General features: G+C 33.4%; 1 protein-coding gene across 1 annotated transcript; it reads right to left on the bottom strand.

Moving 5' to 3' along the window:
- Positions 1-6,804: 6,804 nt before the first annotated feature.
- On the bottom strand, positions 6,805-9,550 carry LOC129320494 (probable apyrase 7). The gene is made up of 2 exons (XM_054965981.1): positions 7,949-9,550; positions 6,805-7,588 (listed from the first exon to the last, which is right to left on the bottom strand). Exons 1-2 carry the CDS (start codon positions 9,030-9,032, stop codon positions 7,035-7,037), a joined length of 1,638 nt encoding a protein of 545 aa, XP_054821956.1. The 5' UTR covers positions 9,033-9,550; the 3' UTR covers positions 6,805-7,034.
- Positions 9,551-13,662: the final 4,112 nt, after the last annotated feature.

Genomic DNA, 13,662 nt, shown 5'->3' with positions numbered 1-13,662 from the left:
GTGGGGCTGTACTTTCCTAGTTTTATTATTCTCTCTCTCTCGGCTTAACAGGAATCACATTTTTTATTTTACTCTTTTTCGATTTCTTCTTGGAAGTTGGGAATCGCCTTAGAATGACTTAACAAGGTAGATTATGCTCAGTCATTTGAGCTTCAAACAAACATGCTTTTGTGCAGCCATCAAAATTTCTTACCAGTTTTTTTTTTCCAAAAAAAAAAATCATCTTTTTTACTGTTCAATCCAGTTACCACACTAAATCACTTCTGATAAATTTCACGTAACTTTTAATTTTCAATTTTTTACTGTTCAATCCAAATTCACTAAGCCTCTGAAATCTAGTGTGCACAGTTCCTCCTATTTATATCTACTTGAACTTGGGAATCTTGTCTCACCAGCTAATGTAAGCCTTGAAATTTCACTGCTTCGTATATTTATTGCAATAAATACGGCCAAATATAAATGACACAGCCCAATAGAGATAGCTCAACTGTAAAGTGGAATAAAATGGACACACTAGACAGCCAAAAAAATTTTATGGGCCATGCCTAATTATTATATCCAATAGGGCATCATGATGAGAACACAATCATAAATTCCTGTTGGTGTGCCTGTTATTTTTGACTATGTGGATAATGTGGTTGATTAATTATCAAAAGGGGTTTTATTATCTTCTCTCCGGTAGACTCTATGAACCTGATTTAGATAATGATGTGGTTGCTTCTTCTTGTTTGAAAATTTTCAGCCTTTTATTTTAATAAAATTTTTGGTAAGTTAGTTCATAGAGACTCACCAAAAACAGAGTATGTCTTTAAATTTAAAAAATATTTATAAAAGTATTTATAAATCATATCGACTAATAAAGTCTTTATATTAATAGCAAGATTTGAACTTACCATCTTATAAGTTATGATTAAATGCTTATTAATTAGATCAATTTTTTTGGTTAAAAATTATCCGTTTTGGTAATTCTGCTGGGTTGGTCCGTGTTCATTCAATGAATTGAAACCACAACAGTTATCTCTAACCTATTAAAAAATAGCATGCGCGTGGCTTATATGATTACTAAGGGTCTATTTAGTTTTTTTATTTTAAAAATTATTTTGTAACGTAATTTTTAAAATTATTTTTTTAAAACAAAATAAAATACAAATTTGTTTGTTTATGTTAATTTAAAAATAATTTTAAAATTTAAAAAATAGACTGATAGTGATAGTTACAGTTAATAATGGTGATCTATTACATAAATTGATCAAAGTAACTATAATTTACAATAATTAAATATAATATATTTTAAAAATAAGAAAAATAAAAATAAAATAATTTCAAGTTGTTTCTATTTTTTATTTTTAAAAATAAAAAGTGAAAAAAATAATTAAATAAAAAATACTTAACCAAATAGGTTTTTAAATTTTTTATTTTTTTAAAAATAATTTTTAAAAATAGAAAACAAACAAGCTCTAATTTTCCATTTCACCCTTTTTTTAAAAAAAATCTCATCTTTAGGCAAACCAAATGACCTCAAAGTCTTCACTTATTTAAGTGGTCCGTGTGAAGATTTTAAGGCAGATGTTTGAGCGTGTTAATGGTTGCATGTGCCGACGTTTCATGAATGCTATGAGACGCCCACCTGTAGGCCTGTTAGTTGTTTCTTGATAGCTGAAATTAACACTCTCTTGCCAAACTCTGTAAGGAATAAAAGTAGAAATCTTTAATGCAATGGTAGGATTCATAAATTTGATGTGGCAATTCCAAAACCTTAGTTCTATCTACTTCTTGTAATGTTACATGTCGCCGAGTAACCACCACAAATTTATTATCATTGGCACGCTTCTTCAGTAAAAGAAAAGGGGGAAAATTAATAAAATAAAAATAACAACTACCATATTCAGAGGATAAGAATGATCCACAAGTTACAAGCCAAAGAGGGAAGCATGTTACCAGAGAACGTTTTGATGTATAATTAAATGGACAAAATGGGGTTTAGAAAGATATATTCCTATCTAGAAATCTATTAAAGTTACTCTTGGGGTGTGAGTTGGCCACCAAGCCATATAGTTTTTGTGAAATTGTGAAGCATAAAAGTATGGGCCCTCTTCGTCCTCCATTGATATCACAGTTCGTCTCCTTGGCTAGCTGGCTATTCTTTTATTTCTCTCTTCTTTTCACAAACTCCCACTCACTCTCTCTCCAAACCTAAGAGAGAAAATAAAAGCTTTTTCTGTCCTGAGCATGGACATTGGTCCACGGTGAAAACCCACATCAATCCAAGAGATTAATTTTGAATGTGATTGAATTCCCAGGAGTGATAGATCTGTTCATTTCATAAAGGCAGTGTGATTTTATGGCATTAGCTATATAAAAATCATGTTCTTAAAAGGCTGACACAGCTGGGCGTGCTTTTAAAAGGAATCAGCATCTCTGCAGTTTCAAAAACAATGAATCACAGATATGTGAAAGAAAATAGTAACACTTAAAATTAGAAATCAGAAAGTGGGGCTCATATTTATGACAATGGGCACTGGACCCTTGAGAATGGCAGTCACAATTGCTTTGATTGTTCTTGTTTTTCCCCAAAACAATGAATAAATGGATCCCTTACAGTATTCATTTACTTTAATGAAACCATCAACCCATATCAGCATAAACCAAAGAAAGCAACACATCAACTCATAAATATAATCCTCTTCTAGTTGGGTTTTCCACAGATCAAGAATTAAAAGATGGTAATAACTCATGTTGTATTATATAAAATACAAGGAAAAAAAAAAAGCCCCTCACCTTACTTTTCCAATATTTCCCATAAGAGAGAGTATACAAAATCTGAATACTGAACAATTCAAAGATGTGCAATGAACCTCTGACTGATAGGTGAGTAGATTTTTATATCTTCACCTTCCTTTTGTTCCTTTTCTTTCTTTAAATATTGCTACGTTTAAAGGGAACTTGTCCTGTTTACCAAGTGAGGGTTGATACGGTTTTATTGAAAACCTGTGCTCACACATGTGAAAAGATTTGCACTATAGGAGAATGGTGTCTATTCATTTATAACTATAATATGGTAGGAAGCATGGTGCAATTATAGGAGAAGAATGTGAATATAGTCTCAGAAATATATGAGGGTGCAGAATGTGATCCACATAGGTAGGCCACTAAGCCTTTAGTGCCTATTTTGAAGGTTGAAGATGGTGATGGGTCATCAGCGCTGAAGGTGTGGAAGCCATGTGATTTTATGTCTTTCAAAATAATTTTTACTGCTTCTCCCATTCTTTACGATTTAAAAAGCTGATAAGTCCATAACCTTTTTAGTTCCCACCAGAATACCAACTCTCCATTTTTAAAAGAAAAAAAATTCTTCATGTACTTGTTGTGCAGTTTGTTGTGAATGTCAAAAGGATACACCAAGCAATTCTGGCTTGTTTTAGAACCAACCCAACTTGAAATGTTTGCGCACAAACTTTCTGGGACCTGCACAAAACCACTTGAGTGTTAATAGCACTAACAAAAGGCCTTTATCACCACATTTGACTATTTAGAGCGACAATCAATGATGATACGTTGAAGAAAAATATGAAATAGACATCATTTATGGTCTTATTTAATGACTTTACTTTGACTGAGTTGAACCAGATATACTTATCGGATAATCAAGCTTGAAAAAGAGTGGATTCATGGTAATTTTTAGCACTGGTAGTTCAAGCACGCCACTAAATTCCTAACGCAGAACTCATTGATGGGTTTCTCATTCTATTACGTGCACAGCAGAATATATGATTTTCAGTTGCTTTAGAATATTTTTTTCTGGACTCGACTTTGTTCAACATTGCCTGACTACAGTGCTAAATAGCAAGGTACATGGCTCTGCTTTGGAATATTGAAAAAGAAAATTAGATGAAGAATTTTTTTCACCAGACTAAATCACATAAATGTATTGTCAATTTGAAATTCTGAAGAAAAGGCTTGTCGTTGTTCAAACAAAATGGATTCTTTGGGTGGGGCTAATGACAATTCTACAAAGATCAGAGGACGTCCTAAAGCTAAAGGCAAGAAAATAAGATACTTACAAATGGTCAGACAAATAGACAAAGTGTCACCCTCTCAACAATGTAGCAGCTAATTTGAATTCATTCCAAATACCTAGGAAGAGTTCTGAAACCATGGTCAACAAAAAAGAAAAAGGGGGCAGTTCAGAAGCCAGTAAAGTAGAAGCTCAAAATGCAACAATTATGAGAAGGTAAGAAACAGTTTGTGTCATTAAATAGCATAGTAATACTGAGTGAATGAGTCTACAAGAGCCAGAGAAAACAAGGGAATTGCAGAAAGGTTAGGAGAATCTCAAGCTATATAGCATACACTATATTCTTATGCAAGTCATGAGCACTTCAGAGTTTATGGTGTCAAAAGATCGTCTAAAGATGCGTTTCTCAATTTTCCTGCCGCATATATTGACAAGGATTCAAAATGGCGGAAGTTATGCTTTCCTGATGTGGAAAAAAAACCAGTTATTCAAGTTACATCAATGTTAAAATTACAAGTTACTACAAACAGGTATTGATCCTAGTGAAAGTGATTATGGCTGTTTAAGAATGAAGTTTTAGACTTGAGTCCGTATGAATGTAGAAAATGCCTTTGAGATAGCCACTCCCAATTGGATATGACAATGTTCAAATATGATTCAGTTAAATAGCACTAGGAACACATTGTTTGGACCTCATTTCTAATTTCTACAGCTTAACGATGTAGTGGCTTAAACGAAATGCAAAAATCCTCTGCTGAGTCTACTTTCCAGAAGCATAAATTCGTTCACCATTTTTGACTTTGGCCTTTAACATCCAAATCAGAGTCGATTCTTTTTTCCAACATTTTCACAGCGTTTTCTAGCCTCCCATCCTCGTTCAACATTGATCTCACTAAATCTCATCGAAAACCACCGATAGGAAACCATGAACGTGAGACAGTGACAACTCAATTAAAAAGCAGAACAGTGCGCTAGAAGTTTGGTGGTGGCTTCCGCAATTCTCTCAAAGCCCGTCATTTTGTTTAAATAACAAAGTTACAAAAAAGATTTGTTTGATTATCTTCATCCATTTGATATTTTCTACTGGAGATTTATTCTTATTCTTATTATTATAATAGCCAGCATTCACCATGCCAGCCGCAGTGCTTCCAGAATTATTATATAAGAAAAGCCCACGAAGGACACATGTTTTCTTACCATGAGAAAAACATTTTAATATATTTTAGGTTACAATAAATGAATTTGTATTCAATGAATCATCATAAAGGTCGTAACCGCACCTGATCGAACAATAGTAGTCACGACTGATTATGGTAGTACCATGACAGCGACAAAAGGGGAAATAGAAATAAGGGCAATGGTAACCGATATGGTAGTTGCCAGGCAATGACCATGCTAGTAATGACTATGAAATGAGGAAAACATCATTTTTTGATCTTAAAAATTAAAATACAAGAAAGTGTTAATAACAAGAATTTGTGATAGAATAAATAAGCTATAAAAAATTCACATGTTTTAATTTAATTGAAAACAATCACCTTAAATCTATAAGATCAAGCATATAAATTTTTCCCTTAATTTATATAATCCTTAGGCATATCTAATTCCATGTTATATAAACATAAATTGTAATGGTTGATACGGTAATGTCCAACAAGGAGCATGCAAGGTGCCTCCTCGGAAGAACAAAAAATCAAGCATAGGTAAAATGGTGCTTCTTTTATTTGAATTAAAATATGGAATATGGATTTAGAGATAACTAAGGTTATTTTAGATATTTATGATTATTTTATTGGGTATTCTTTGTTTTAGGATATTTTATCTGAAAATGGATATTTATTATGTCCTTTAGGTTAATTAGGATTTATTGCTGAAAAATTAGGCTTTAGATTATCTAAGATTATTTTAGAATTTAGTTATATTTTGTGAGAATAAGATATTTTCCTATTTATAAGGATGATATTTTTAGTTAGGGCTTAGATTATTTTATATTTTTACTATTTAATTAGATTTATATAAATAATCCTGAAGTTTCTCATGATAAACAGACCTTTGATTAATTGAATTTTGAATAAAGTCGAGCATTTTCTCAGCCTCCTCCCTCCTTTTTCTTTCTTTCCCTTTCCCTTCCCCCTTAATGTTTCACATTATATAACCAATATAATATAACTTATCTTCAACAAGAAGAAAAAAGTTGCTGTTTCTCTTTCTCTGCTGCATGACGTTGCTTTAAAGCTAACCTTCACTGGTTTAAAAAGAACAAGTGTCAACACTCAACACTCAACACTCAATGAAAGCTGTCCTCCAAAATCCCAGGATCCATCCTGGCAGCCCAAAAATTACCAAGAAAAACTATGAGGAAAAGAAAGATCTGATATATATATATATATATATAGTGATAGCAGTTGTGTTCCTGCAGAAAAAGACGTTATCAAATGTATTACGGGACCTTCTCCATAGCATTTCAGATGAAGAACCTTTTTATAGACGTCTAGAGAGAAGACCAATGTATAAGCAGGGCAAGTAATTGCAGAATCATAAGATTATCCAAAAACTGAATCATTAACAATATATAGATATTGTATAGCATAACCCAGGACACTTTCAACTTCTTTCAACTTTTCTAAAGCCAAACCCTGAGAGTTTGAAAGTTGCTTGAGAGTTGAGATACAACTCAAATGACTTTTAGGTGGGCAAATATTGTGCTTCAGATGATATGAATCAAAAGAGCAGCGGGTAGTATAACAACAAATAGAATTGGACAGGAGAAAAAAAAAGTAGAAGTACACTCATAAGAAGTTTGCATCATATGTTATGCGCAATTGGCACCAAAACTTTTGGGATCGAGGCTGGCATTCTATGGTTTCAAAACTGATGAGCCAGCCAACTAGCCCGCGTTGCTTTAATCAACATTATTTATGATATTAGTACTCTCCCAAAAGAAATTTGTGCACAAAAGATACATAAGAAATAATGAACACTAACTAAACACATTGACCAACACTCGTGCAAAAATTAATTAGAATTTAGACAGTTGTCTCGCTTGAGTATAAGATGGCAAAGAAATGCCAGCAGCAGAAGCCTTCCTGCTTCGCATAGGAAGTTTAATTTGACTACAATAAACAATTAATAAAAGTATTAAAAGCATAGAGAAGAGAAAAGTCGGCGAAGACTTGACCTCCAAATTTTTTAGAGTTGAAATGACGGTCTGCACTTTGCTGGCTGCAGTATTTAACTGAACGAATTTTCCTTCAACCAATGCAGCACCTAACGTCCAGGAAACATCACCTGGTCCAAATATTATCTCTACATCATCAAGATGAAGAGCATATTCAATTAATGATGCCATATAAGCCACCCGGAAACAAGTTTGTCCAGCATAATTTGGACTGTCAGAGATACTGCTCAAGCCACCCCATAACGTAGAGCATATGTGCTTGCCTGATTCCCAAACCTTTGTTAAGTTGGATCTTGGGCTCAAATTTAATTTGTTGTACACAAGAAAGAAACCAGATAAAGCATGGAAGCGCCTTGTTGGGTGAGCAACGGCTGTTAAATTATATGTACCAGAGCCTGCATGACGCATATTGAGCGCGTAAGTGAATACATAAACCAGCTTTTTTTTTTTCTTCTTGTTTTTTTTTTTGGGGGGGGGGGCGCATCATTTATCAACTTGGCAGGGGGGAGCAAGGAGTACACAGGGAAGATAAATTAATGATAAAGGACCTCAGGCACAACAATCAAACTCCACAATTCTTAACTGATGATACAAGTAACTTAATTTACTATATTCACTATATTTAGAAAACTATACAGTTTTCAGTTCGCCCATATGTGCAGTGGATAACGAGAGGGGATTCATCAGGCTTTACCAATGAATATGCGTCTAATATTCAGAATAGGATAAAAGAACTACTAGTTGGCATTTCTTACCAAATGTTGAATGCGGTGCACTCAAATCACTCAAGTTTAAAGCAGCAGTAATTGCAAGATCTTTGCACCGTCCCCAATCAGGTTCTCCAATAACACGCAAAGAAGAAAGCTCATCTTTTTGGAGATTACTATGATTTTTCTGATAACCAGTGCAAGAATAGCAGGTGTAGTTCTGCAAAAAATTAGATCTGAGACAAGGATGTCTGATTTCAAAGCTAACCCCAGTTTTCTCTCTACTTTGATTATTTGTGAGCATATAGACAGTCCTGTCAAATGCTTCATTTAAGCCAAATGCTGGCAAAGAGTATGCGATAATCTGATGTTCAATTGAATTGAGCTTCGATCTCAAAGTGTGTATGTCATCATTTGTGTCACCTACCTCCATCACAATCTGCAAGGAAGAACCACCTAAATCAAGAAGTCCCAAGGTGGGAGACCTAGGATAATCAGTAAAGCTCCCCATTTTGTAGTTCAAAGCAACCCAACCATAATATGCTTCTTCACTTCCACTCAGAACTCTAATCCAACTCCTCCTATACATAAAAGAGTGATCCTTCACAACAGCCTCCACATCTCCCAAAACTTGCTCAGCATCACTACTCGCCAGCCTCCTTAGCCCAGCAGTTGCTAGAACAAAAATAGGGGTGTCTCTATGCCTTTCATGTGGAACCAGCTTCTCTGCCCATGTAATCAATGGCTCCAGAGATTCTTTTACACCTAATGAATCATTAACAAATTTGTCCAGCCCTGGCTCAGTTTGCATGCAGTGGTACTGACAGGAGCTTTTCCAGAGGGAACTCCGTGTTGTATTATCAGGATAAGAATGCAACAAAACGGGCAAGTCAATAGCGCTTACACTACCCACAGTCCACTCGTATACATTCACCCGCGTTCCCGTGCTTCCACAATCAACGACCACGGTGTAAAACGACCCCTTGAATACAGTCCTAGCTTTTCTGCGATCTAGTTCCAGATAAATACCCAGTACCAGCAGCATCACGAGAAAAATAACAGCACCAATCATCAACACCCATCTATGTTTGGTAAATTTCTTAACTTTTGAAGGGGATTGCAGGAATTCCATCAACCAAAAATAATAATAATAATAATACCAGCGAGCCACAAAATCTTAACTCTTAAAGTCTAACTCCTTCTAAATGCGTTGGCTTTAAAATTTCCCTTCACGAAAATTAACAGATCCCAGAAGCCGGCAAGAATCCAAGAATTTTATTGAAACTTATCGAATTTTTAAGAATGCCAAATAGAATTTCGGCAAAATCATCTAAGCTTCGGTAACTTTTATCACCTCCGAGTAGGTAGCTATCGCACAAAGTAAGAAGGAGCCTGTGAATTATTTCAATTTCCACAGAGTAGTTCTATCAGTTGTAGGAGACAAAAGTACCCGAGACTGTAAATTTGCCTGCACTCAACAACACAGGGCTGATGGGAAGACAAGCCAATGTCCACAGCTACACTTCCTTTCCGGATCACACTCTCCTTAACTCGTCTGTTGTGACCGTGGATCCCTGCGCTGGAGATCCGGTGGTGACAACTTCTGAGTACCGTCAAAATTTAGATTTCGGAGATTCTCGTTGACTATATTTATGGATCGTTGCAATTGCAATTGCATCGCTGTCACTATTTTCTAATACAATTTATTTTAATAAAATTGCAGACCCTTTTGCTAAAAAAAAAGTCACAAAGTAACGCAAACATAAGTACTCCAGGAATGTTTGCGCGGCTCCAGTGTTGCACAGGTATATTCTAAGACAGTTGATTGATTTTTTATGTTTTGCAAGGAATATCATACAAATACAATGGATATAATATAATCCAATGCAGTGCAATTTGTATTCGTCAAATCTCACCGTTATTCATAAGGCACTGTTTTTTTTTTAATAAGAATTAACTAGCCAGAAAAATCAATTAATATGCTTACTGTCTCGCCAAACAAGTTTATGAGACGAATAAGGAATTCATGATTATATCATATTAATCATCATAACCTATCTGGAGACGCTGAGTTCTTGTGCATCGACATTGTGACCTAAATGATAGGTCCACTGGCTCCATTGGCTAAAATCACTGGACTTCGAGTCTTTCCTCTATACACCACTGTTCATTCATAGAGTCATGGAGTTTTTTTTTTTAAAAAAAAAAAAAAACTAAGCAGAGTTACGGTGTCAAAGAATCCCGACTCATCAAATGGACCAACTTAACTTCTCTCGCTTTTATATCGTATTTCCAAAGGTCAGCCCATTTAGTGTGATCTAATAATTCAAACTATTACCTATAAGATTTGATTTGATTTAGGAAAAAACAAAACTGAACTAAATCAATATGTTCACCAAAACTTGAAATCTAGTTAATTCTTTCATAATCAGTTTGGTTTAATTTTTGAGTAGTTTGATTTAATTTGATTTAGGTTTAAACTAAGTTTAAAATTTTTTATATGATATTTTTCATAATTAATAGATATACATATTACTCCGCTTTTATTTATAAGAAAAACTATCATTTTTTTATTTATTTTTTTATATAAGCAAAATTATATATTTAAAAAATTATATATTTTAATAAGTATTTATTACACATTTTTTAAATCATCCCTCATTCTTTGCTCCTTCATCTCGTTGGTGACTTTTAATTATTAATTATTATTTTTAACCAAAAAAAAATTCTCAAAGCTAAAAGAATATTTTTTAACAATCAATTGGCAAATCCGTCTATTAAAAACTAGTATGTCATCTATTTATCTCTGAAATTATTGATTGCAAATTTTTTTAAAAAATTATCAAAAACAATTGTAGATTATATTTAGCTAATTTTAGCAGATTTTTTTTACTAGTAATATACAAATAATTAAATTAATGATAGAGAAAAATTTAGAAAATTTATAAAAATATATAAAATAAATATAATAAAGTTTAGTTTAAGTTTCAAAGAAGCAAAATTATGAACCAAACCAAAATGATTGTGTTTGCTTTTTTAAAAAAAAAACCTTATTTATAATTAATTTTGATCAGTTTAATTTAATATAAAATAATCTATTTGAATTGGTTTTCAACACCCTAAATTGTCTTGCAATAAGTAAGTTAGGAAAAATAAATGTGTGTTCCAATATTTTTCTTTTTGGGATAAGTGTGTGATGCAATTGTTATTGCCCAGACAAGGATCAATATTAGTGGCTCAACAACTTTTTTTTTCCTTTTAGTTTTTTCAAATTATAGACCCGATTTTGGGAACAGAATAGATCTTTTTCGACCATAGAACAGTATAGGGGTGTTTAAGATAGACCTGTCCTGATCGGCCCAACTCATCTTGATATGTCTCGATCATATTGGGACGGGTCAATCCCGACCTGAAAAAAATCAGGATGAGACTTTTATAGGACGGGACAAAAAAAGGAACGGGATGGGACTCGGGCTTACTATCGAGACGTCCCGTCCTATCTCGTTTATAATAGTTTTTTTTTTGAAATTGTACATATCATTATCTTGCAGCCTTAGCCCTTAACCTTCAAATTTAATAATCATATTCCCACACTCTCACTTTCCCCATTACTTTACCTTATTGATGGGCACAGCTGCATCACTTTCCTTCCAGTTTAAGAGTTCCAGTTTTCACAATTCCACCATGGCTTCACACAAGACGCGAGTCAAGCAACCACCCATGCCATCGGTACCTACATCAGTCAAGCGAGTCACAGTTCTAGTCTTCACAGTCTTAAGTTCTTCTCCTCTATACCTTAGCTCCTCTTCACGATTGGGGCTATTGGCGTGACGCCTCCTTTTCATCTCTGCCTCAAATCCCTTTCCTTCTTGGTCTAGCTTTCATTTTCGTTCGTCACCCCTACAAGTTGCAGGTCTGTTTCGTGGCCCAACCTCCTTTTTTTATATTATTATAAAGCTGAACCCATGTTTAATGAACTTAAAAGGCATAAACTCAGCTTGCCTGCACTCATTCTATTTATGTATTGCCCACACAAGATCTTTGTCATTTGATATTTAATTGTTTGCGTGCACCCACTCTCTTAATTCCCATATATTCTCTTAATCTCCCGGAATCACTCCACTTAATATGATCATTCCATCCCATCAAGAATATATTATAAGACACACACACACACACACACACACATTTATAATTAATTAGGCTGCCTCTTGTGTATTTATGGTTTTATGGTTGATATGTAGTAGCGCAGTTTATATGAAAATTAAATTAAAGTGAATCTTAAAAGCTAGCAATGAATATGGATGAAGGTAAGACATATAATATATTATATATAGGAGTAGATGGTGCACATGTACATAGCCCTCGTTATATATAATATAGCTAATAAACAGATGGATGCATAATTATTGTGAACAAAATACAAGCTGGGGTAGGACATGATGTATGTATAAAATTAACATGTTAATCAAACGACAAAGACCTTCTTTATTTGAGTTTATGCTTGATTGTTGTTGCCTATATTGCTGTAGCTGAGTTTTATTATCTTAGTCTATGCTTATCTGGGTTTATCTACATTAGCAATGAGGTATTACCTTTAAAGAAAATAAGTTTTTATTTACATTATGTGATCAATTTAAGGCTTTGTGTTAAGTATATGATTTAAAGAAGTTAGCATTTTAGATGGTACTTTTTATAATTTGCTTTTTATTTGTAGTATTTGATTTATGTTGAAAGATCTTTTGTAACTGAATTATAAAATTTAATTAGGTTCGCCATGACTCGGGACATCCCGGTCCCGTCCCAATCTCATCTCGACTCTTTTAGGGACGGGACATGAGATAAAAATTGAGTCCGATCATTTTTCAGGATGGGCCATGGGATGGAGGTGTCCCATTCCCCTCCTGTCCCGTGAACACCCCCAGAACAGTATAATAGATCACAAACTTGGTACAATATACTCCCTCAGTTAAAAAAATATAAAACATTTTTTAAGAAATTAAATGTTGAAAAATATAAAGTATTTATAGTCTTTTAAATTATAATCATTACCTTTTTGCAAAAGTATAGAATAAATTACTTTATATCTATTTTATGATGAAATATCTTATTAAATAAAAGTAAATATAAAAATATAGAGTTAACTTGAAGATAAATAACTAGTTTACAAGGAGGTGAAATTTGGTTAAAAAAACCTTATATTTTTAAACAGACAAAGTTTTTCAATGGAGTCATCAAATATAATTCAGGTAAGATAGACTGTTGAAACATTTTTGGCACCTAAAGGTATGAATTAGGGCCGATCTTTAAAGGGTTAGGGCCCTATAAAATCTAATTATATTTCAAGATTTTATTTTGATTAGCTCCAGCTAAGCTAGAAATTCTGATGGGTCAGGCTTATTCAGGCGTGGCCTGAACTCGAATAGGCTTGACTTCTTAAAAAGCTTGAATAGCTAAGTTTAATGCAAATTTTCTCAGGCTTCAGGCTGCCCAAATACTCAGATTTTATTTTTAAAATCATTTTAATTAATTTTTTACTTTAAAATTAATTATTTTATTTTTAAAATTTTTCAATACTTAAATGACATATATGACTCAAATATATAATTTTTTAGTATAAAATGACCTAAAACTTAAATGAATTAATTATTATTTATCATATTTTATATATTTTACAAAAATAATTTTTTTATTCAAGTATTCGGGTTAAGCCCTAAGCCGATTGTGTTTGACCCAAACTGAATAAGTCTGAACATAAAAAT

Source organism: Prosopis cineraria, unplaced genomic scaffold, assembly GCF_029017545.1.
Source record: "Prosopis cineraria cultivar Desert tree isolate PC_DT_omini unplaced genomic scaffold, ASM2901754v1 PC9, whole genome shotgun sequence".
Classification (NCBI taxonomy): Eukaryota; Viridiplantae; Streptophyta; class Magnoliopsida; order Fabales; family Fabaceae; genus Prosopis; species Prosopis cineraria.
Note: the sequence above shows the minus strand (reverse complement) of the source record. Positions and strands in the feature narration are given on the sequence as shown.

Coding starts and splice junctions, on each gene's coding strand:
- LOC129320494 (XM_054965981.1), bottom strand. CDS start 9,032: ATGGAATTCCTGCAATCCCCTTCAAAAGTTAAGAAATTTACCAAACAT. Junction 7,589..7,948: donor TGCACCGCATTCAACATTTG/GTAAGAAATGCC, acceptor TGCGTCATGCAG/GCTCTGGTACATATAATTTA.